Here is a 25943-nt window from a genome sequence, read left to right as displayed (position 1 = left end):
ATAACATCACAGTTTCAAGTTTAGAGTAATGCAATAATAAAGCAATCCAACAAATGCATTTCATTTAATGTTCACTTGTAGAGAGTAGGGCTGCAGCAACTAATCGATACTATCGATACAATTTGAAAAGTGAAAGTCATGTTTTCCACAATTAAACAGGGTTTACCCTGTTATGTAGATAGCAGTGGTGCCTTGTTGTTCTAGTTTTTCTGTTATGTGGTCAGATAATCAGTCATCCAATTAAATGTTTACTGTTCGCATGTCAATTGACGTAACTTGACCTAACATGTGCATCTCACTGAATAGACAGACAGACTTCTGTTTCACCTGATGTCGATCTACACTATGTTACTCTTAACCTCTGCGTTTGTTAGGCTTCTGTGAGGGGTCAAAGATAAAAGATTGAATTATTGTAATCACTGGTGTAAAGACCATATATAGGAGGTGAAATATTATTGAGCATACACTGATGTAAAGGCCATATATGGGAACGAGCTGAGCAGCAAGAGTTTCAGTTGAGAAGGGCGTAATGAGACTATATAACAACTGTGTGTTTCCTTGTTTTCAGTTCTGTGGCTGCATGCATTAGAAATAGTGTCACAGAACTCCAGATATATCTGACTGTATTTGCTCATGTAATCTATTTTGCTGTGGAAACAATAAAAGTATAGAATCTTCAATAGGCTACTGACTGATCTCTTCAAATAAACCAACTCGGGGGGACACAGGTGTAGTTCATGTCCCAACACTTCATGTATGTATTTGCCCTGGCACACAAAGTTTTTCTTAGCCGCTGTGAAAACTGACTGTGAAAACACCACACACACAGAAACACCACCATTCTGATGATGGCTGAGTCAGTGTGGATAAAATCTTTCTGTGTTCAGATATAAACTCCACACAATGTCACGACAATCACATCCAGAGGTGGACCACTGCTATGCACTATGGTTGCTATGCACTATGGTTGCTATGTGCATTTCCAAGAGACTCTATGACTCTTTTTTGGCAGCAAGAGTGAAAGTCGAGCTTGATGCAAGGATTCTGAGACTTTACCTGCTGTTACATCATCGTTCGCAGGCCAGTTGGAAATGTCCCAGTGCTCCCAATGGTCTGTCTGCCAATGGCTCACACCACAACACTGGCCAGACTTTTTACTTAGCAAAGTCCGGCTAATATCCAGTCTGTGCATGTTTAAAATCATATTGCTTCATTAGTGTTAATGTGGCCCTCACTTTTGATTTAAGTTTGAAATTCTAGTAAACAAGTGCCTTTTTTAATGTAATACAATTTAAGACATCTTTAAATGTCATCACACATATATAATTGTTTTATTTTTATTATGTGTAGCAAACTTGTTTAAGATTATTTTGACAAGAAATTGTTGAAAACAGACTAAAAAATGTGATTAATCGAGTAATCGAAAAAATAATCGAACAATTAATTGATGATTAATATAGTTGTTTGTTGCAGCTCTAGGAGAGACATCCAAATATGGTGAACTGATCAACCAACTCCTCCATGCCCACACAGGTAGGCCTGTATTCTTCAGTCTGACACTGTTCCACTGTGGGCCAGTATTCAATCCAGGTGTTCTCACCAAGCACATACTGAAACCTGAGGAGAACAAAGTGGAAAATAGAACAGGTTTTTGTGTAACGATATATGTGTAAAAAAAAAATCTAAATACTTAAAAACAAGTGGCTCTTAAACTTTTTAGGAGTGGAACACCCTTTTGAGGATGAAAATATTCGTGACCTTCAACTCCCGCTGAGAAAGCACTTCATGTTTCCGTGCCCAGTTGCACAGGTATTAATGTCACAGCTTTAAAACTGCCTGCCAGAATCAACCACTGTGCAGTCTTAAACATGATGGAATAAAATTTTAAATAGAACAGAAAAATAATGATATGTGCAAACACAAAAGTTGTGCTCTTTGTTTACTCACGATTGTTTCTCCTCATCTGCTCTAATATGTGTGGCCATGCCCATGATAAGGTAGGTTTTGCCTATTTCCAGATTTAAAGCCACCCTGCAGTGTGGATAACTGAGAAATGTGCGCAGTTTGCCCTCTGGACCCACGTCACAATTTCCTGTTATTAATGAAATGAGAAAGGAGCTAATAATATAGAATAAACAACATATTATAATTGCATGTGCAGTATAAAACATCAATGTCCTACATCTCTAAGAAATATTAGGGGAAAGAAAAGGTCAAGCAGATCAAACTGATGAATTTATAGATGCTCACTTTCTGCCATCTGAGTTCTCCCCATCTTTGCTTGGCATTCATCATAACTCCCTGTAAATAAAATATTGAAAAAGGCAGACAATACTGTTAAATACAATTACATATATACATAATTACAGGTGTAATATTAAAACTCTAGGCAGTTCAAATTTTGAAGGTTAAAAGTTCCCCACCTTCTTTGATGACTTTTGTAACTCTCATAGTGTAAATGTCAGTGGACAAAACCTCTGTGAAATTTTTCACTGTCACTTTGTACGCTGAGGACAGACATGTTTTAGGTCATTAGCTGCTTGTATGCTCGCTCGCTCACTCACTCGTTCGCTCACTCACTCACTCATTCTCCACACATAACCTAAACTCTTACCATAATCTAGTTTGTTTTCTCCAGTCTCACAGATCTTGGTTGTACGCTCATTATTATTGATTTTCTTGCTCTTCTGCATACTGCAGTTCTCTGGAAATACAGTACACACTGATTAACTCAAACAAACATGTATGAAAGTATTATTGGTGTATAGTGCAGTAAAACACTAAACAGGGGGGTGGCTTTTTTCTTAATGCATTTACTGAGGCCCTTATTTTCCCACCCATCACCGAAGTAGGTCTGTCTGTGCTGCAGGCATATACAACAATACAGTAAAGAATAGAATAGAAGTCTATTGTCATTGTCTGGTGAAAAACAATGAAATACAGTTTAGTGTTTAATTTGTGAAGTATAAATAAACTTCTTAGAAAAAGTCTTCTGTTTGTGTGGATATTGTGACATTTGCAGATATGAAAGTATGTAATATTTAGTTACACTCAACCACAAAACAATAAACTACAATATTGCTTCTATATCCAAGGCTTAAAGTTTATACCCAAATAGCTTAAATTAGGCATCATGTGACTTACCTTCAGTACATATACATTGATCATTTTTACAGAGTCTCTGCAGTGCTCCACTTTTCCTGTCTGGGTGGTAGAATTTCACACAGTGTATCTCTAAAACAAAATATATAGTACCCTTTAAGATGATCCAACACACACATGCACACACACATCCTGATCCAGACATACACAGGTGTGTCAGAATATTTCAGACAGAGGCACCCTATGTTTCTGTGTGTCTTTGAGACTCACCGTTATTGTGTTGATGGTCATAATATTCATAAACAGTCACTGCAGCCGGTTGTATGATGCCCACTTTTAGTTTTTGATTGACTTTAAATGCAATCTCCTCTGGTCGTTTGTTAGAAACCTGTGAAGAGATTCCAACAAAGATTCATGAAACAAAAAGAGAAATGTATCTTAATTTCACAGCTATTTAGCACATAATATCACAAAAGTTTACAAAATCTAGAGAGTCAGGTCCAGATTTACTTTGGCTGTTGCTGCTGCTTTGGATTAGACAAGTGCAGTTTGTTTGACTCCTTTTATCTCAATAAGACACAGTAGCATCACAGTAGCAGCACCATCTCTGTCATGAGGCGCCGGGATTCTCTCCCTGTTTCTTTTTCCCTCTTGCTCTCTTTTCCTTCTCTTCTCCAGTTTTCCCCTATCCCTAGCCTAATGATTCACAGGTGCGCGAAACAGGGCGGCACGCCCCCCAGCAATCACCTCCCCGTCAATAAAAGACCTGGTTCTCTTCGGTCACATCGCCAGTTTGTCCGTCTACCTTTCCGGTAGTATCGCACCATTTGGTTCATGATCTCTGACAAAACTCAGACTAACGAAGCCACTTCCTCTCCAGGTCGCGAGCCTCGCCTAGCCACCTGTGTATTTGCTTCTCCGACCGGCAGCATCATCGGTGGTTGCTCCGAACGACGGCACTTCATTCCAGCTCCCTGGTCCAGCTTCCTTCCCCGCTGCAGGGACCCCCGGCGCCGCCCGCCAACCCTTCAGCTTGTTCAATTAATAAACTCTGTTCTGCTTGGTATCTGCGTGTGGGTTCTCTGTATCGCCTCAGACACTCGCAAGCCTTGACAATCTCAACTCCTGCTCCACCTGCTGCATAGAGCTGCTATTAGATTGTCACGTCTTTTTCATTTGATTCGTGCTTTTTTACTAAAATAAAATAAAAATTATTACAATAAAAATGGAGTAAATACTGTTTTCAGATGTAAAAATTGAGTCTAGGATTTGTCACAAGGGAAAATGTGTGTGTGTAGGTGCCCATGGGGAGCCTACATGTGTGTGACATCGTGTGCACCAAGGTAGAGATAAAACCATCAGTTCAAAGTCAAGTCCGTGTCTCATGTTTTAAATGCACCACCAAATAAATCTTTTCCTTTTATTCACTCAGTGTGACTGGCTGCTGTGGGGGTAATTTAACCTCTTATCTTCTCTTTAACTGTAGTCTACATTGGATTGATTAATGTTGGATTGATTAATTTCAAAAAGCTTAATTGAACTTGGATTTAAAACAGATCCACAAAATGAAGGCAAAAAACTGGTGTATTACCCTGTCCAAGTAAATGATGACCGAGCCTTTTTCTGACAGGGCTGTGTCCATCTCATATTTGGAAATGGTGCGGGCATGTCCTTTACTCAGCTGCATATACACACACATATTGTTAGACAATCTTATAAAGTCTTACTCGTGTCCTATTTCTATGAACCATAAATATTGACATTTGAACTCTGTATGTGTGTGCAGGTCTTACTAAGTTCAGGTCATTGATGTCAGCAGTGAAGCCAGTCAACATGCCAATATCCAAGATTGACATGGCTGCACTGTGCTCAGGGTCCTTAAACCTGTACATAGAATAAATAAAATAAGAGAACAGAATTTCTATCCTTCTATCCTATTTCTTCCTTTTTCTATCTATCTGTCTGACTGTCTCTCTGTATCTATCTATCTATCTATCTATCTATATCTATCTATATATCTATCTGTCTGTCTGTATCTATCTAGAGAGAGAGAGAGAAGCAAAGAGTGACACTAAATAGGAAAAAGGGAAGTAGGACAAATTGTACCTTTGATTGTACATACATAAATTGGTTTGAAACTGATATTGTTTTTTAAGACTGGCATACTGCCCAGTTTGATAGCTGCAAGATTTCTACCTGCAACACATTTCTCTGATGCAGCAAATGTGAAGACATCAGGCATAAGAAAGTTATGCCTGATGGAAGGAAGTTAAATATGATAGCCAGACTGGAGGGGAAAAACAGACTGATTGCTGGGTAGAAAATGTTTGAAATCATCTTGCTGAAAATACGGCTGTCAATATGAGTTCACTTACAAAACCTCTATTTTCAGCTTGTATATCCTCTCATCCTCATCCAATTTCTCTGAAGGAAAAAACACTGATATTATTTGAAATGTTTTCTGTTAAATAAAGACAGAAACATCAAGACAATAATAAAGAAAAAAAATCTACAACTACACATTCAGAAAAACTAGACAAATATAAGCCAGACAGAGAAACTTCCAAACAACAAATGAAGACATACAACAAAAGAGACAACACCACTAAAGAAAGGACAGTGGTATTGTTGCACTTTAAAGCTTTAAGTTGCAAATGGAAATTCTGAGGGTCATGAATAGAATATTATATGTTTAAAATGAGAAGATAAGATCTGAACAATTTTAGCAATTATAAATTGATATTTTCAATTTGTTAACGTAACATTTAGTTTGTAAATAAGCAGGACAAAATCCTCAGTTTGTTTTGTGTTATTCTCAGTGTGTGTCATCCACACATCCAATGTACATATTGAGGGGCATTATTTCTTTATAATATATATAAAGAAGAGGAATGTATTCACTGTCCCTCCTCTGAACATGTCCAAACCATCTCAATCTGGCTTCCCTGGCTTTTTCTCCAAAACATCTAACATGAGCTGTCCCTCTGATGTCCTCATTCCTGATCCTATCCATCCTCGTCACTCCCAGAGAGAACATCAACATCTTCAGCTCTGCTACCTCCAGCTCTGCCTCCTGTCTTTTTCTCAGTGCCACTGTCTCTAAACCAGACAACATTGCTGGTCTCACCACTGTCTTGTCCACCTTTCCTTTCATTCTTGCTGACACTCTTTTGTCACACATCACACCTGACACTTTCCTCCACCTGTTCCAACCTGCTTGCACACGTCTCTTCACTTTTCCACACTCTCCGTTGCTCTGGACTGATGACAATATCATCTGCAAACATCATGGTCCACGGAGATTCCTGTCTAACCTCATCTGTCCGTCACCACAGCAAACAAGAAGGGGCTCAAAGCTGATCCTTGGTGCAGTCCCACCTCCACCTTGAACTCCTCTGTCACCGCTACAGCACACCCCACCACTGTCTTACAGCTCTCATACATGTCCTGCACCACTCGAACATACTTCTCTGCCACTCCAGACTTCCTCATACAAAACCACAGCTCCTCTCTCGGCACCGTCATACGCTATTTCCAAATCTACAAAGACACAATGCAGCTCCTTCTGGCCTTCTCTGTACTTCTCCATCAGCATTCTCAAAGCAAATATTGCATCTGTGGTTCTCTTTCTTGGCATGAAACCATGCTGCTGCTCACAAATGCTCACTTCTGACCTCAGCCTAGCCTCCACTGCTCTTTCCCATAACATCATTGTGTGACTCATCAGCTTTATTCCTCTGTAGTTTCCACAACTCTGCACGTCTCCCTTGTTCTTAAAGATGGGCACCAGTACACTTCTCCTCCATTCCTCAGGCATCCTCTCACTCTCCAAGATCTTGTTAAATAGCCCAGTCAAAAACTCTACTGCCACCTCTCCTAAACACTTCCATACCTCCACAGGTATGTTGTCAGGACCAACTGCCTTTCCACTCTTCATCCTCTTCAACGTCTTCCTCACTTCATCCTTACTGATCTTTGCTACTTCCTGCTCCACAACAGTCACCTCTTCTACTCTGTGCTTTCTAACATTTTCCTCATTCATCATCTCTTCAAAGTATTCCTTCCATCTTTCCATCACACTTGTGGCACCTGTCAACACATTTCCACCCCTGTCCTTAATCACCCTAACCTGCTGCACATCCTTCCCATCTCTGCCTCGCCAACCTGTACAATCCACCTCTCCCTCCTTAGAGTCCAACCTATCATACAAATCCTCATACGCCCTTTGTTTGGCCTTTGCCACCTCTACCTTCACTTTACGCTGCATCTCCCTGTACTCCTGTCTGTTCTCTTCTGTCCTCTCAGTGTCCCACTTCTTCTTAGCTAACCTTTTCCTCTTAACACACTCCTGAACTTCCTCATTCCACCACCAAGTCTCCTTATCTGCTTTCCTCTTTCCAGATGACACACCAAGTACCCTCCTACCTGTCTCCCTGATCACTTTAGCTGTAGCTGTCCAGTCATCTGGAAGAACCTCCTGACCTCCCAGAGCCTGTTTCAGCTCCTCCCTGAAAGCCACACAACACTCTTCCTTTTTCAACTTCCACCACTTGATCCTCTGCTCTGCCCTTGTCCTCTTCATCTTCCTCACCACCAGAGTCATCCTACACACCACCATCCTATGCTGTCTGGCTACACTCTCCCCAGCCACTACTTTGCAGTCACTGATCTCTTTCAGGTTGGAAAGTCTGCACAAGATGTAATCAACTTGTGTGCTCCTGCCTCCACTCTTATATGTCGCCCTATGCTCCTCTTTTCTGGAAAAATGTGTTCACTACAGCCATTTCCATCCTTTTTGCGAAGTCTACCACCATCTGTCCTTCTGCATTCCTGTCCTGCATACCAAACTTACCCATCACTTCTGTTTCCCTCACCAACATGTCCGTTGAAGTCTGTCCCAATCACCACTCTCTCACCACTAGGGATACCCTGAATCACCTCATCCATCTCCCTCCAGAATTTCTCCTTCTCTTCTAACTCACATCCTACCTGTGGGGCATAACCACTGACAACATTCAACATCACACCTTCAACTTCCAGCTTCAGACTCATCAACCTATCTGACACTCTCTTCACCTCCAGAACATTCGTAGCAAAATCCTCCTTCAGGATAACTCCTACTCCATTCCTCTTTCCATCCACACCATGATAAAACAGCTTGAACCCTGCTCCTAATCTATAGGCCTTGCTACCTTTCCACCTGGTCTCCTGATCACACAAGATATCCACCTTTCTTCTCTCCATCATATCAGCCAACTCTCTAGTTTTCCCTGACAAAGTCCCTACATTCAAAGTCCCTACTCTAAGTCCTACACTCCTGCCCTTCCTCTTCTCTCTTTGCCTACGAACACGCCTTCCTCCTCTCCTTCTTCTACCAACAGTAGTCCAATTTCCACTGGCACCCTGTAAGTCAACAGCACGAGTGATGGTCGTTGTTAACCCGGGCTGCGACTGATCCGGTATGGAAGTCATATTTGTGATTCGCATGTTTGATTTGGCTCTTCCTGTTATATGTATGTGTATATATAGAGAGAGAGCTGCAGCTCTTCCTGTTATTATGAGTTGTTTTTTGTGAGCTTTTTTTGTTATAGTCTTTGACAATCCATTCCTTGCCATGATGGTAGAAACTGGTGAAAGCTTCAAATTGAAAGCTTAAAAATACAGCAGCACCTCTGTCCTTTTTAAACATTTTTTATTTTATATATATATAATTTATTTATTTATGTTTTTTTTTTTGGTGTAAAGGAGAGAAATGGGGCACCCAATACCTGGGATGAGCTGCACAGACAGGTTAAACTTCTGACAATTGCTTTCCTTTTCTTGAGGCAGAGTGTAATACCACGACACCATCTATCACAGAGACAAGCATTTATCTTAATGGATAACTGAAGTTTATTACAACTTGGATCTTCTGGCCAACACAGAATATGTGTCTGTCAATTAAAACCCTTTTTTCCCAAAATCATAAAAGCATGGAAGCATGACTGAAATTAATGTGACATGATAGAATGTCAACTAAAACTTAACCTAAATGTCAGAAATATTTTTTAAAAGATATCACATTGGGATTTACAGGTTTTTTATTTGTATTTAATATTTTTCTGAAATGCTGAAACACTAAACCACATTCTTGGAACAAAACTGTCATCTGTTAAAACTCATTTATCAAATGAGCTTAAATCAATATTCACCTAGTTAGACACAATGTTCAGCATCAAATCAGCTGTTTTGCTGACTCTCAACAGTCTCACTCACTACAAAACATTTTGCACTGTGATGCATAATGATAAACCACAGCTGGTTGAACACTTCACACTTGTTGCTATTGATGTCATTAAAAAAAGCAGTACACTCAAAATTGAAATGCAAAATCAGAACCTCTCGGAGTGCATCTGTCTAGAACTGACATGATCATTATATAAATCTTTACCTTTGAGTGATAAACTAAAGATTTTGAACATGTCATGGGCTTTTACAGATGGTCCATTGTATGGACTGTAAAGTGTCAGATTATTGAAATTTTAAAGACTCACAGAAATCAAACAGCAGTCTGTAATCAGTGTTTCCCAATTACAATAGTTCAAACATATTTCAAACCACTACCTTTATTCTGAAGCTCTGTTGTGCAAAACATTACACTACAAATAATTAAACTGAACAATAATATGTGATACTCACTCGCACCGTTGCTTCTCCTGCTCCTCTGGCAACCACTTTCACATCCTGGTTTATGCTACCGATCTGTTTAAAATATGCATGTAGAGTAACAGAGTGAAGCTTCATTAGATAATTACAAATAGAAGCAAACATTCAAAGAAATAAAAAGGATGTATGATTTAAAAGCATAAGCATTTAATGTTTAGATTTAATGTACAGTATGGTCTCATAGTTTTTGAAGAAAAAGACCGGTGGGATGGACAGAGTTTTTAATAGGGATAGAAGTTTTTAATGACTTGTGTTTTGTTTTTTTGTGAAACTTTGTTGTTTATTTTTTTAACCTGTCAGTGTAACATCCATTCCTTCGGATTTACATAAAACATTTAGTCAAATAAAGAACAATATTTAACCAGAGGATAATCATGGATTGACAGTGCACATTGCTCCTCTTGGAGACCACAGACAGGGTATAGGCTGTAGAGAGAGACACCAGTGTAAAGCAAAGGCTATTAGTAAAGGCTGCTCATTGTAGTGGGAGGTAGGTACTGCAGCTGAAAATGATGAATTCATAGTTGATCTTGCTGATTTAAATGTGAAAAAGACAACAAAATCAAAATAGATTGTTAGGTTTAGGTGGGGTTGCCTTCATAATGTGAGGTGACAAAAATATTACAGGACACAGGCATGCAGACAGCTGACAGCGTCAAATGTGGCCATCCTGAGACTGAGATTGCAGTGTGGACTGACAAAGCCATCCTCTGATAAGTCCCTAAAATGCCAAACTACCAGAAGGAGGAGATACTCTTACTGTAGTTGCAAGAGCCACACATCTGAGACCTGTGCTGTAAGACTTTCCACTAGAATTTAAAGAGCTTTTGTGGCAAAAGCCTACTAGCTTGTGTTGGAGATGTTCTGTTTCCATTAAAGTAGCTGTAATTGGTCACACTGCATGTGCACATATTTTCACCTTAGATGTTTTTGTGGTGTAGTAATTCTGTTTGTTGAAGTTGAACGAACTAGTTATTTTCCTTTCTATAAACTCAACGTCCACATTCACATCGTACTCCTCTTCATTTGCACCGACCCAATACTCAGCTATTGCTTGGTACACCATTATAGTAGCCTGGAAAGAGAAACAGAGTTGACTGAAGCAGAAAAAGTGAGACTCATAAAAATGATTAGCAGCTTACAAACTACTGCTAACAATAACTTAAAAAAAAAAAAAAAAAATTAACTGAAACAACATGTAATACAGTCATGCACTGTGACAGAGAATCAGTGACTCCTACTTGAGTTGATCCATAGCCTCCGCCATGTTTCTGCTGTTGGTTGAACCATCTGACAACAGGTTTAGCATCCTGAAAAGTCTTTAATAATGAAAATCAAGAAAAATTAAAATCTCTTTGGCTGGCAGTTTGTTAAATTGAATTTTTGTTTGAATATATTTTTATTTTAATAATGTTATTGTAATCAACAGCATGAAGGATGACCTTAGTGAACTGTAGCATGAGATGCTGATAATGTTACACCCTCACCTTGGCCTTTACCAAAGCCAGAAGAGCATAGGCTGTTGCCTCCAGTGTGAAAAGGTTTGTGCCCCATACAGGCCAGTGGTTCAACTCTGAGATGACAGGCAAAATGTGAATGAGATGGTTCCGACAGTGGTCACATTGCTAAAGACTGGGCATAAATCAGATTCAGGGTCAAATTTGGAAGTGGCCAAAGCCTGATTCTAAAAAAATTAATTTGGTTTGTTCACACGTGTGAAAAGATCAGGTCACCTGGTGCAAAAAATAAGATTTGGGTCACTTCAGCATGTAATGTGAATGCAGTTTAAGATGCATAATCTTAGAAAGAGCAAAACAAAATTACTTATTGCAATACTTTAAACTTACCTATGCACACACACCTAACAAAGCTTGTACAGCTGTCTTTATGAATACATTCACACATATTACCCCAACCTTAACTGAAACCTATTTCTAACCCTAAAACCTCAAGCCTTAAACAGCCCTTTAAAGCAACACCTGGGGAGATAAACTTGTAGAGAATCTGCCGATTTAATTTGTTTTCAGTGGCCAGGGCATATGATGTCATCGCAACGGCATATGGGTTGGTGAGGCTGGGCAGACGGATCTCCAGGTAGGTAACTGCTTGGCTTATACTGTTAAGCAGATCCTGCATGGAAGGAAAAGACATGTACAGGCAGCTAAATTAAATAGGTGAAATAAGAGGTAGACATGCAAAAATCTGTATTTGTCATTGTGCATTCACATGGAAATACAAAAAGGAACTTTTTCCATTTTTGTGCTGATCTTCATTTCATTTCATTTTTTTTCTAAAATTCCTGTACAATAGTCACCTTCTCTTTTAGTTTGTAACTAACCACAAGACAAAATAATGACATGAGAAAGTATCCTGAATTGAACTATTGTTGATTACTGTGTGTTATTGCTGATTATTAGGTGTGATGACCAGGGTAATGGGCAGGTATTCCTTCAATTTGTCCATTTCTCTGAAAAACTAATTTTTGATGATATGTGAAAACAACACTAAGGAGTGAAATTCAGAGAAGAGAGAAAAAACACCGTGGAGATACTCACATTAACATGGGCTGCACACACCCTGTGTGACTCCTGCATAGCGATGAGGCAGAAGGCCGTCATGGAGGCATCTGAATCTGTGCCCTGCACGTCACCCTACGCACAATGGAAGGTGTCTTTTTTACTGTTTTTGATTAGCACAGTGTTTAAGAACTGTTGTTATTGAAATCAGTGCACATACAATCATTTGTCTACTGGACACATATCCCACTTCTCTAAACATGCCATTGGACTGCTGTGCCTCACGAATCAGAAACTGAACAGCGCCACAGATCACACTATGTTTTATGCCCACCAGATTTTCGGCCATGGCAAACACCTTGGCAACATAAGCTGTCAGCCTTAAAGAAGAGAGGAGATTTGAGAAATTGTTTAATGGTGGATTGCATTATGTTTTTGTAAATAAAATATGTCACTGTATGTAACTGTTACAGGAGAACATTATTGTTCAAACTCAGATGCCTCACCAGGTGCTGCTTTGGTGTTTGGGATACATAGCAAAAGACCCATCGCTTTTACGGAAGCCAAGCTGATTCTTGTAGCCTAGACAGAAACATAACTCACACCCTTTTCACCGACTACCATTCAACTCTCTATCTGATTGTTATCCACTGAATGCCAGTCTGAAGAGTCCTGTTAAACTGAACTCCTCTCTTAAGCAAAATTTCTGGTATGTGAATAAATACATCCATGTGAACCTACCAGTTCTGATATGTTGGAGGGCTTCTTGACGTTTCTCAATGCCCACAGTTTCCCACTGATTGGTTTTGTCCAAATATGTTGCTGCAATCACTGGCAGGGTCATTCCTATCATGTTCTGCTCCCCACAGCCTGATGGCTGCTGGATTAGAGTGCCCATAGACTTCCCACTAATGGCGTTCTCCACCAGGTCACTTAACTGTTCTCTTCCTGAGTGGAGACACAGGAAAAATTACAGGTTCATAAGGAAGAAACAAACATGAAAAAGGTACCGCCATCCAGGCGAGGTAGACAATTTCAATGAGGAACATCAAGTTTCTCTTGCCACAACAACAATTACCAATTCAATGTTCACTTAAAGCAATGTACAGTATCATATAACATGCTGAAATAAAATATTTTCTGTAGCTTACCTGTCACGGAGATTTGTGTATAAGTAGGTGTGTTTGGAATTACATTTTTCATGGCAATTGCACTGTTCATAATTTCCTCTTGTTTTCCATCTAAAGGAAGAAACACATTAGGGTATCACCAAATGAAAATGCTGTCTGTGTTTACTCTCCTTAAATAGTGAACCCACCTATGCCTTTCTTAGCAGGGTCAAGGATTACAGTCTGTAAAGATTTTGTAAGAATGCCTGGAGGCTGGAAAAAGAACAACCATTACACTTATTTGCTATCACTATTATTGTAATAATTTACACCAGCATAGTCTTTCAGATCTAAAATTTGCACCACAACATTAGAACAACGTCAACGTGTTCTACCAATCTCCAAATCAGATCACGCACCACCACTCGCAGCTTTTTCCTGATTCCATCATGGGACTCAGGGCTTTTAACAGCTGCTTTGACCTCAATTGGGAGTTCTCCTTCCTTCATGGGAATAATGATGAACGGAACAGAGCGTGTAGTTTGGTTCCCAACTCTGACCTCCTGCCGAAACTTTTTACGCCTAGAAGCTGCGCTGCACACCTGAAGATTCTCAATAAAATCCACACGCACCTTGAAAAAAAAAAAAAAAACAAAGATGCAAAGATTTGTTGGCATATGTGTATTTGAATGCCTACGAAGTACTGTTAATGGAGCTTATATAATATGACAATTCTGAAAGGCTAGCTATAATCCTTTGGTATTTTAATTTCAGGCACTTAGATTTCACATTTGCATCAATCTAGTGTCACACAAAAAATTCTTATTTGCGTACTGGGTTTGGTGAACTTCTTTTCCTTTGGGCTGCTCCCTTCAGGGGTCACCACAGCGAATCATCTGCCTCCATTTAACCCTATCCTCTGTATCCTCCTCACCCACACCAACTATCCTCATGTCCTCCTTCACTACATCCAAGAACCTCCTCTTTGGTCTTCCTCTAGGCCTCCTTCCTGGCAGCACTAACCTCAGCATCATTTTACCAATGTATTCACTGTCCCTCCTCTGAACATGTCCAAACCATCTCAATCTGGCTTCCCTGGCTTTTTCTCCAAAACATCTAACATGAGCTGTCCCTCTGATGTCCTCATTCCTGATCCTATCCATCCTCGTCACTCCCAGAGAGAACCTCAACATCTTCAGCTCTGCTACCTCCAGCTCTGCCTCCTGTCTTTTTCTCAGTGCCACTGTCTCTAAACCAGACAGCATTGCTGGTCTCACCACTGTCTTGTCAACATCTTCAGCTCTGCTACCTCCAGCTCCACATTTTAACATGCTTTTTTAAAATGCTTTTTATGCATTTTTCCCCATGCATTCATAAAGTGAGATGCTTCATTGCTTATTCTGCCCTGTTATCATGCCCTAACCATTGCTACTGAATTGGATTGCTTTTAGTCGGAGGCACCAGAATGAGACTCACAGACCTGTTAGCTGGTAGGCATAATGTATGGCAGAGCTAATCCCTTCAGGGGTACATATAGCAGAGTCAGACACATTGACTACCTTTAAACCTGACATAATATAAATAAATCACAAAACCAATGTTTTGTTGCTAAGACATGACTTAAAGGAAAGCTATGGTTTAGCAAACTTTCATTACTTCCATTAGTTATAACAACTTTGAACGTGGCTAGATCACTTGTAAACAAATTGTCAGTCACATTTGCCATATTTATTTGGAAAAATGAGCAAACAGTGAAACTCCTACCTAAACAGTCTTAAACACTCAGTTTAGACAGTTTTACTGTACAATGAAATATTATCAGCAATATTGTGGCTGTGCTCACTTAAAGTTTTACTTCCGAATGCAATGTTTGCTATCCGCTCTCAGTCAATTACTGGCAGTGCAAACAACTACTGAAAGTTATTTGATTACATATTATATAAAAACACAATATAATACAGGTTTAAATAAAACTACATTTTAATTAAACTATCCATTCATTCATCCATCATAAACAAACTATAGTAAGATGAAAGTGTTCTGTCCTAAACCATAGGAGAAAAACAGCTCAGACTTACAGTGACAGGCTGAGGATTGTAGTTGTGGAGAATCGCCTTAATTTCCAGCTGCTCTCCACGTACGGCAGAGTAAGGCAGTTTGAGATCAATGAAGAAGCTCTTCCGAACAATTACCTCTAATGGATCAGCTATACAGATACCTTGAAGATGAGATGAGAAACAAATACAAGATGAAACAGAATAAGGAGAAAGACTCTGTCATAATTTTAAGATTCAAGTATGAGTGGGAATCCTCACCATGAGTTCTTGAAAGGCTGATGGCAATGAACTGCCAGGTTGTGATTGAGTCTTTCAAAGACGTTTTGACTTCCTTTTGTGTAGTGGTACTAAAACAAACAAAAAAGCAGAGTATTTCCATATTAGATTTAATGGCATCATCAATGAGTTAGTGAACAAACTCACATGGTTATGTGACTGCAGATGTCTGCATTTTTACAACTGGTGTCAATATATCATTAAATTGAGCAGCGTCACAACAGACTGGGCAGCAGAAAGTGGGGGAAGAGTGCTGACAGCTTAACTATGCCCCATGAATTGAAGGGAACATAGGATTAGCTTCAGTGAGCAGCTTTGACTCGGCTGCCAGCACTACTTCACAGGCATTGCTCCATTTCTGAGTGTATTCTCTGTGTTTTTCTGTTGCCTCACCAGCTCTGTTGAGAGCAAGCAGGCAGGTCTATAGTGGTCCACAGCCAGCTTTCAGGGAAGTTGGTGCGAGTGACAATGTTACTGTTGTCGACGTAGCTGTCGTCATCTTCCTCACCTAGAGTATCGTTTAAAAAAAAATGTATTTTTGGTCTGTGTACATTTTAACCATATGACTTAATCACCAGAACCAGTTGCGGTTTTCTAAAAGAACACAGGAACAGACAAATGATTTTTACATGTAACTGGGATAAAATGTTATCTTCTGTTGATGATAAAAATAAGAATACAGATTTTTCTCAATGAATCATAGTTAGTAAACTACAAACTGTAGACCCTACAGTGCAGGTGATGGGCTCAATTACCAGTAAAATGACTCGACAGGTAACTTGGCAAAGTTAGTCTAGCCTCATTGATTGAATACAATTATCTGTATTTATATTTCTTAAGGTTAACAGCTTCACAGTATATAGTCTGTATAGAGCACAAAGAGAAATACAAAAATGTGATGCATTGTCATCCATCCATTATCTATACTCGCTTATTCCAAACCAGGGTCACGGGGATCTTGCTGTGAGGCAACAGTGCTAACCGCTGCTGCTGCCCATGGATGGTCATATGTAGAGGATATGACAAACATAACCATGTCAAAAATTCTCATTATTATATTGAATTGTTTAATCAACACGTTACTGATTGATAAATCTAGTGAGAGTGATCAATGGTCATAGTGACTTAGAATAAATAAAGAAGAAAAGGCTATATGGGAGATTTGTAATACATGTATAATGTCTTAATATAATAATGTATGTATGATAGCTTTTGGTAACGATGGAACACAAGCTCCTTCAAATGTAATATGGTTTCCCTTATTGTTATAACTATAAAATATGACACTTATTTTGACATTTCATTCAACGGTAACATATTGTACTATTACTGTATTCTCATATTCTCATCTCACCTAGTGTCAGTGATAAACAATATTTAACAGCTTCAAGTAAAATACAAATAATTCAGTTATGTAATGTAATGTTTGTTATATAATACAATCTAAATAGGATCATTCAAGCTGTTTTGCATTTCTATGTTGCTGAAACAACACTTTACGTTGCAATCATTGTGATGATAAAATCTAGTGATTAAAACATATAATGATCTTTATTACTGGGCAGTCATTTCTTCACCCATCAGCATGACTATTACTTGTAATAAATGCTGCCTTTCCCCCAATTCTGTGTTCTTGTCTCTTACTGCGAGCCAACAGGAGGCTGTCTTCCTTTCTCTCTGCCCGCTGATTTTCCAGCTCTTTGCAGCAGTACAGGAAGGCCTCAACACAGGCTGCACCATCCATGATGTATTCACTGCGCCTCTCACAGTTGTAGGAGAGAGGGGTATCCTTCATGCCATCCAAACAACAGTCACGTTGCTGTTTTTCCTTGTAATGACTCACTGAGAAAAGGAAAAGGTTCAATAGAGACTAAGGAGAGAGAGAGGAGACAGTCCATAACTGTCATGACTGCCTCTCCGGGGTGGTACCAGAGAGCTGAAGGCGGTTACTTAAGGGGAGATAACGTTACTCCATGATGTGAAAGGGACAGGTGAATGCAGGTGTCAGGAAAAGACATCAGTTATCTAGTGCATAGCAGGTTGTTTTAACATCAAATAGAGTCCACTTGAATATCTGAAATTACATTTCAGATATCTAACATTACAGTTTGACTAGTTAGAACTATATGGACTTTTGAATAGTCATAATTCAATTGTAGATATCTAAAAGTAGTTTCCCCATTTAAGTCAATGACCAGTTCTTAACACAAAATGTCATTGCATATACAGTATCGTAAATGCCAGTTGACTAGTCAAATACATTACAGATATCTTCAGTGTGAATTCAGTCAATCTAATAAATGCTAAAATGGCACAGTGACATCAGTGACATCATTTTGGATCAAAATATAATTGGGACTAGTCACATCTTGAATTAAAATTATGACTATTCACATTGCAGTTTTGACTAGTCAAAATGTATTTAAGATATCTGAAATGTAATTCTGGATAGTCACTTTAACTTTTTTATGTTAAAACAGCATCCATAAATACCTTTATCAGATGTCCATAAAGTCATTTTAGAAATATTAAAAGGAATTTTGACTAGTCAAAAGTCACAATCAAGATGCCTACAATTCACTTTTTGACTAATCAGAACTTGAATTTCAGATATCTACAACTGAATTGCGACTAGTAATGTATTAGTTTTTGGACATCCAAAAGGACATCTCTTAAATGTGTCAAATTACAGAAATCTTATATTGAAAATATGTCTAGTCAAAAGTCCTCGACCAATGAAGGCAACAAGTCCCAGGCTGTAAGAAGACGAGTGAAACTTTGAGCCTTTGTTTACAAAGAGTAAAGGTATGGCTAAGTCTGCAGCAGCAGCTCTATCAAGCAGCTGCAGAAGCTCTGTACAAACGAAAAGAAGCTGTAACATTACTCCTCCATCTCCAGACACATAAACACAGTCTTGTTTTTGATATTTAATTTCTTTTCTAGCTTTGTGTCTCCAAAACTTTGATCTTTCCACTGACATGAGTAAAGTTTTCACTGTTAAAACAAATACAAATTGCTGCAGTTACATTATTCAGCAAAACTGCATGAAAAATGAATTCATTGTGACAGTGGGTATAAGAATGCAAGCATTATGTAACCTCTGTCTACCTCTCTGAAGAATAAATACTATTGAAAGTCTATTATAAACCAACAGTCATTCTAATAGGGTAAATTAATTATCACGCATGTGCCATTCTTACCTAAGCTGGTTTTGACGTCCAGTATGGTGCTGGCTCGTTTCCTCCTGGTGGGGTTTGGACATTTAAGTTCTGAAAATGCAAAACGGGTTAGTAATTTGGATGCTTTCATACCAGGTCCTGGCATAAAGTATAATCTTACTGCCTACATCTCAAAATTCAACTGGTTGTCAACAACGTAATTTATTAATTTTCATCAAATAAAATCAAAACTACAAATGTGAATGAAAATACTTTTCCTTGAAGTCTAACAAATCATTCCTATTTAAACCAATAACCCTAAACAATAAAGCAAATAGTCCATTTTCTTTATTGTTTGTGGTTGCTTTGTATCAGTGACCAGACATGAGACAAGAGTTAACACTGTTAACTATGTACATGTCTGCAATCTGACAGAACAAGAGCAAAGAATAAAAAAAAGTGACCTTGTCTATAGAAACTCTCAGATGACACGCTGGACAGAAACAATAGCCCAGCATCATGAAACACATTCATGCCATCCTTCCCTCCACCTGGTGTGCAGCCTGGATCGTACTTGTTCACCGTGTCCCATACCTGAGCAGGATGACAGTCATCACACAGACAACAGTAAAGGTTTCATTCTGACATATGTTAGTAACTGTCAAGGCGTGTGGGTGGTGTGGTGTGAAGGAGGAGAGGTGAGGACCCAAATGCAGGACAAACAGGGATTTATTTCCTCCTGGGAAAACTCCAGGGCACAAAACACAAACTCTGACTGAACCGGATGAGACGGTCGAAACTAAGACCGGGTGAGACGGTCGCTACGAAAACATACTTAAGCATACAAACCCCCAACTATAACTATATGCACTATAACTATAGGTAACTAGCACTAATGCTACGGCAAGGGACAAAGGAAGAAGGGAGCTATAAGTAGGGGAGAACACAACAGGTAATTGAACACAGGTGCAACTCATAATCAACAATAACTAACATAAAGCTGCCAGGAACTAGAACACGGGGAGAAGGAAGTCTTAACACAATAAAGGTCCCTGGCAGGAAGTTCCCAGAGGGACTCATGACAGTAACGTTTTATGCAACTATAATGGAAAGGCTCTGTACCTGCTCATAAATACTTAATTTAAAATCAGTATTTAAACATGAAGGCCTGTTTAAAAGAGCAGGCCTATTAAAAAAACACTTTTAAGTTTTAGTTGGAAAGGTGATTTAGCAGGTACCAATAATATTTAGTATACAGCATTTTGTACATTAGTAATATTAAAAAGTGAACAATTTACTGCAATTTATGTAAGTGGATCCCATTTAAAATATTTTTGACAATGAAAAAAACAAAGTGCCTTTTTCAGGGTGAGGCTCTGCTTGTTGTTTAGCACATAGACGGCTTTGTCAACTGCAACCAGTCCCACTTTGGCCCCTGGGTCTCCTGTCACCTGCAGACTAAACATGCTGCCAGGGGAATAAGACGGGTAGGGAGTAGATGGTGCCACCTTTAACTAAAGTTGAAGGAAGGGAAATGAAAGAGACATGATGTATTTGCATCAACTGGACAAATATCATGTATATGTACTTTCATCTGTGCCAAGTAATTTGTTCAGTTAATGCTGTTGTTCTTTGCTAATGTACATCTGTGTTGTGTGACTCACCGAGCCCATGCAGGAGTCCCTCACTTTCACCCAAACAGAGTCTGATACCACTTCGTTATCCACTGTATAATAGTAGGCTATGATTCGGAAGGATGGCAACATGTCTTTTCCAACAGAGAGAGTTATGGCTATCATTGGTGCTCGCTCATATTGTCCATATCTCATCAGCTGGCCTCTGCTAAAGATCTAGGGACAGTTTAATGTAAGTATTCTATGCAACATGGTTGTGTATACTACATAAGTTGTGGGAAGCAAAACAAACACTAGCATGTGCACAAATACATATGTGCAAAACATCTCTCACCAGGTAGGTAACATAAAATTTTCCATTTTCTGGCTTGCTGAGGAAGAGGGTGAGTTTCAGGTTATCTCCTAATTTTATATCTTCTGCATCAACCCCTGAAATAATAGCATTTCACATTTAGGGGAAACTAAATCTCAAGGTTGTTAGTCAGCATTGACACTGTCACCACCATCACCATGTTGCCATTTGATGTTTTCTTACCTATGTGGATGTAACTCTTGCTTTTGGTCTTATAAGGGAAGGCCGTCATCGTGGCTGATGCTTGAGTGATACCAGGAACACTGGTAATTGCCTACAAATAACCACATAGGTTGACAAATGTATAAAAGGAATTTTCATATATGCAAGATGCCACCGTTGTTTCACCAAAGACATCCTGCTGAGCCCCGTGTCACCTCAACAAAGACCTTTTGATATGTTAACATGACACTGTATTACAGCAAGGGGGAGTCACAGGGAGCAGAATAAAACAGGTAGGCACAGAGACTCACTAGTTAGATTCTGACCAATATACATTCGCCTGTATACATGTTGTGTAAGTGTGATTTACATATATGTGAACTTAGTTGCTGAGTGGTTATAAAGCCCTGATGCAGCCTGTTGGGCTTGATTGATCAAATTGATCCATCTGGGAACAAACAGTATGTTCGTGATTTTACTGCTTGACTATTAAACCTGCCGTCCTGTAACTTGTATTCTGCCTGTTCGTACATTTTTGCCATAACACATATGCATACAGGTTTACAAATTGAAATACATCCAAAGTCTCTATTCTTTCCCATCACAATATAATGTCTCTGAGTTTACTGTTTCTTAAGCTGCACTGCATTGATTTATTTGTTCATTAGGGGGTCATTTCACAACCACAAGAGGCCACCATCAACTATACACTCATCAACAATGGGGTAATTTATCTGTCCATGTCTTGAATGGTAACTTTAGTATTGACTTCCTCCTATTTTCTAAATCTGGCTTTAATCTGAAAAAGTTTTATTAAGTGTATTAAGTTCAGATGCTTACAGTAATTATCAGTTGTTCAAGTGTTTCATGTGGATTGATGGAAACTCTTGCCATGCCATTGGCTTGTGTTCGGCCAGTCACCCCACCTGGAAAAACCTTCACAGCAATGCCACTTGCTGGAGTGCCATCAGGATTCAAAACCTCAACCTGCCATCAAAGAAACATGCAACAAAACAGTCCAAGGATATTCAACTATCTATTCAAAACATGTAGAAATACAACCCAATGTGAATTGTGCAGCCAAGATGTTATAACTAATAGCTAATGGTCCAGTGCATTGGCATCTGAATTTGTTTGTTCTTGTTAAGCCTCATCAACACTCATCATGAAGAACCATCATTATCTGTCTTTCCATTGGTAGGTATATCACTTATCCCATCTCAACAATAAATCTAACCTGCATGTTTTTGAACTGTAGGGAAAAGCCAGAGTACCTGGAGAAAATATAATGTAAGCAATCTTTTTTTTACCTATGTGCAACAACCATCCTGGAGCTTGACTGGTTTCAGGTCACTGAGGTTTAACACACTAATATAAACACTTATGTTCATTATGTTATATTATCATTCACTGATAACTCAGTGGGGCAGCACGGTGGATTCTTGCCTCACAGCAAGAAGGTCCTGGGTTCGTAACCCAGCAGGGGCCTTTCTGTGTGGAGTTTGCATGTTCTCCCTGTGCTTGTGTGGGTTTTCTCCAGGTACTCTGGTTTCCTCCCACAGTCCAAAAACATGTATGTCAGGTTGATTGGTGACTCTAAATTGCCCATAGGAGTGAGTGTGAGTGTGTGAGGTTGTTTGTCTCTATGTAGCCCTGTGATGGACTGGTGACCTGTCCAGGGTGGACCCCTGCCTTTCACCCAAAGAGAGCTGGGATAGGCTCCAGCAGATCCCTGGGACCTCGGTTAAGGAAAATGGATAGATGGATGGAAAAATGACATATGAGAAACTGTAACCATGGCAATGTAGTACTATTGTTTTACATACAATTAAATGTGTACATTACCACAGTATCAAAGGACATTCCTGGTTTGAAATATCTGGGTGTGTTCTTGAAGAGGATGGTGTACGGTGATGTGACAATCTGAATACTTCTTAACTCTGCCTCTACCATTTCACCACCTGTACAAAAATAAGTGCGACACACACACACACACACACACATACACACACACACTAACTAAATCTGGTCCTGAATCAGTATGAATCAAATAATCAACCACACTGACTACACAAAGATAAACACACATGCAGTGTCTTTCTTACCACTCTCTGTCAGCACAGTGACAGATACATATATGAATTTCCCCACTAAATCTGTGACGTTTTGGAAGGTGTCTGTGATGTGCTGTCTTTTAAGTTTCACTGCTCCATTACCATTCACAATCTAATGTGACATTATATAAAAATAAAACATGATTAATGGATAGTTGATTGGTCCTTTACTTTATGTAAATGAGATGCAGCATAAATCTGTGCTCACCCGCACTCTCTGAAGAGAGCTTGGAAAGCTCGTCTTTTGGCCGTCACGCACAACCCCAAATACTACATGTGCTGCCCCATATAGCTCTTCACCAAACAGATACCTAAAGTCAAATGAGAAGGACATGTCTAAGCCAACAAATCTGTAAAAGATTTCAACTTACAGACAAATTTCCATTTGAACATTTTAAATTTCACATGAATGCTCATACATAAGAGTTTCAAATAAGTAATAACTTATTTTCTTTGAGCTAAAGACATAAGTGTGTCCATGCACGTAGCAATAACAGCAGCAGCAGTGAAGTAAAGGGTACATGCACTGAGAAGAGTATTTATGTCTTCAGAACATAGTATTAGTTTTGTCCATTCTTGAATGATATTATGGAGTATACAGTAGATTGTATTGGGTGGAGCATCTATACAAGTATCAAATTAAGGATTTTTATGTCTGCTACTGTCACGCATGATGTAGAAGCAAGGGGAACAGTACATGACTGCACTGCCGGCATTGTTTATGAATATCAGTGGCGTGCTGGTCAGAACTGTGTTAGTTGACTAAAATTAGTTCAAGGTACCCAAAGCTATCTGCCTATTCAGCTGTTATGCCATGGACAGAGATTGGGCACAGTCCAGTGTGAGGAGTGTTTGTTGTACCAATGAGCAGCTGTTTTTGTGTCTTCAGCATTCAACTGCAGGTAGTTATTAGCTCTGTAACAGAGTTAATGTCATTTAGCATGACAGTGTCTGTATTATCACAGTGTTTGAAGTATGGGGAAGGACTGACAAAGTAAATCCTTACTGTCAGCAGAGTCCTCACGAGTGTCACAATCTGTATAAAACAATGTGTGTTAGCAATTGGCAAAATCTGTTATTGTGGAGTACTCTTCTCCTAATTCACATCGAGTGAAGGTTTTTATTTTCTGAAAGGCGTGTTTTGTATTATCTTTTTAAACTCATGTTCTAATGTGTCTGGAGGCTGATGATGATAAACATGAAACCTCAGAGCTGGCAGGGCAGACTGTGTGTGGAACCAGTCAAGAGCCCTGGTACAGGTTCTGACCGCACCTTTTACTTTCTCACCAAATTAGTTAATCAAATCTGGTCTCTAAAGCCACAAAAACCAAAAACATACGTTGCTTTAATGTTGATAGTAAGCTCTTGACTGTCCTGGTGGAAGAAGGGAACATCAGGCGTCAGTTTCACCTCAAAACTGGGCAGCACTGTAAAATAAAAAACTTTTTATTGTGTGGCCAAAGCTGAATGAAAAGTGAGTGATTATTTTTCAGGTAAAAATAGACTCACCGTATTCTTTGACCTCAAACTCTACATAGTATTCCTGCTCTGGGTTGCTGTAGAACTTTGCCACCACCTTCCAAAGTCCATGACTATACACACAGACATGCACACACATGCAAAAAGAGAGAGAGTGAGAGAGTGAGAGAGACATTGTGTGGCAGACGTAAAATAAAAATACAATAGATGTGGAATTATTGCCTCACAAGCAGAAGTAATTAGCAGGGAATCTGTCCAAATGTGGAATACAATGCAATCACCTGGGATGTGGCCACAAGTTAAAAAGGGATTATTATGCTATGCAGCATTAAGGTTAAATCAGCTGCTTTTTCCTGTGCAGGCCTGCCACATACTATTCATAAAAAAGGGGAACTAACTTTTATCTGCAGGTCGTTGGGGCTCAAAGATGGGTCAGGTGCAGTGTATACTCCATTTAGGAGGAATAGTTTGGATATTCTTGTCAATCCAAGTGTGTGATTCTTACTTCTACAGACATGGGGTTCTTTTACATTTCTTTGCCCAGGGCATATGTGTGTGTGTGTATATATAAGATATATATGTGCAAAAATATATATCTTACAAACTAGCTTACAGACTAAACTATAAATAAAAACTGAAATAAAATACTAACCTGACAATATTACCCAGTGAATACTGTCCAGAGTGCATCCCTGATTCCAGAGCCATATGACCCTGTGGTAATGTGATTCCATCAGGAGTCTAAGAATAAAGAAAATGTAAACAACACTGATGTTGAACATCACCTGTTTGCCAATGTGTCAAATAAACAATTTAAAGTAATTAAAAGATTAAATTAAATCATCATATTCCTCCTGCAGAATTAGCTCTTTCTTTAAAACTTAGGTTGAGCTGAATAACACTGAAGCTCTATGGGGGTATATTTTAACTCAACTTTTTGTTGGGACTTGAGTTTGGAGTTTCTGGAATCTTTAGCTTGGACTCAAAACTTAAAGAGATGTCAACACATTTTTGATGTGTACTGCATAATATTACTTGCATGTATAATATTATATAATCCTTTTTCCATTTTAGGAATATTGCTAGACTTCATCCTATGCTGACTCTTGCAGATGCGGAAAAGCTTGTCCATGCCTTTGTCTCCTCCATGCTCGACTACAGTAACACGTTCCTCACCGAAATGCTGGGCAAAAGCCTACAGAAATTGCAGTACATCCAGAACAGTGCAGCTTGGCTCCTGATGAGGGTATGCAAATACAATCACATCATCCCCATTCTC

The 25943-nt window shown here is 39.1% G+C and overlaps 1 protein-coding gene across 1 annotated transcript; it reads right to left on the bottom strand.

The window, feature by feature from the left end:
- Positions 1-754: 754 nt before the first annotated feature.
- Positions 755-25492, bottom strand: LOC113128734 (complement C3-like). The gene is made up of 40 exons (XM_026304259.1): positions 25317-25492; positions 24695-24777; positions 24525-24612; positions 23394-23496; positions 23177-23297; positions 22917-23032; positions 21912-22058; positions 21093-21183; positions 20892-20986; positions 20588-20773; positions 20282-20437; positions 19388-19517; positions 18966-19034; positions 17410-17607; positions 16159-16273; positions 15748-15836; positions 15511-15650; positions 13852-14064; positions 13642-13705; positions 13475-13564; positions 13065-13271; positions 12830-12905; positions 12544-12703; positions 12363-12458; positions 11787-11937; positions 11295-11380; positions 11049-11126; positions 10727-10882; positions 9781-9843; positions 8871-8952; positions 5478-5526; positions 4896-4986; positions 4694-4783; positions 3373-3490; positions 3145-3234; positions 2615-2704; positions 2424-2507; positions 2251-2301; positions 1948-2092; positions 755-1617 (listed from the first exon to the last, which is right to left on the bottom strand). The coding sequence occupies exons 1-40, from the start codon at positions 25370-25372 to the stop codon at positions 1476-1478; spliced, it is 4455 nt and encodes a 1484-aa protein (XP_026160044.1). The 5' UTR covers positions 25373-25492; the 3' UTR covers positions 755-1475.
- Positions 25493-25943: the final 451 nt, after the last annotated feature.

The sequence above is a fragment of the Mastacembelus armatus genome, chromosome 1, assembly GCF_900324485.2.
Source record: "Mastacembelus armatus chromosome 1, fMasArm1.2, whole genome shotgun sequence".
In the NCBI taxonomy this organism is placed as follows: Eukaryota; Metazoa; Chordata; class Actinopteri; order Synbranchiformes; family Mastacembelidae; genus Mastacembelus; species Mastacembelus armatus.
This window is presented reverse-complemented; position numbering and strand designations above follow the sequence as displayed.

What these genes read in the sequence shown, in the direction of transcription:
- LOC113128734 (XM_026304259.1), bottom strand. Translation starts at nt 25,372, where the DNA reads ATGGCTCTGGAATCAGGGATGCACTCTGGACAGTATTCACTGGGTAAT. An exon ending in ACAATCCTCAGCCTGTCACT is followed by an intron (nt 14,065 to 15,510) that starts GTAAGTCTGAGC and finishes TTTTTTTTCAAG; the next exon opens with GTGCGTGTGGATTTTATTGA. An exon ending in AAACACCAAAGCAGCACCTG is followed by an intron (nt 12,704 to 12,829) that starts GTGAGGCATCTG and finishes CTCTTCTTTAAG; the next exon opens with GCTGACAGCTTATGTTGCCA.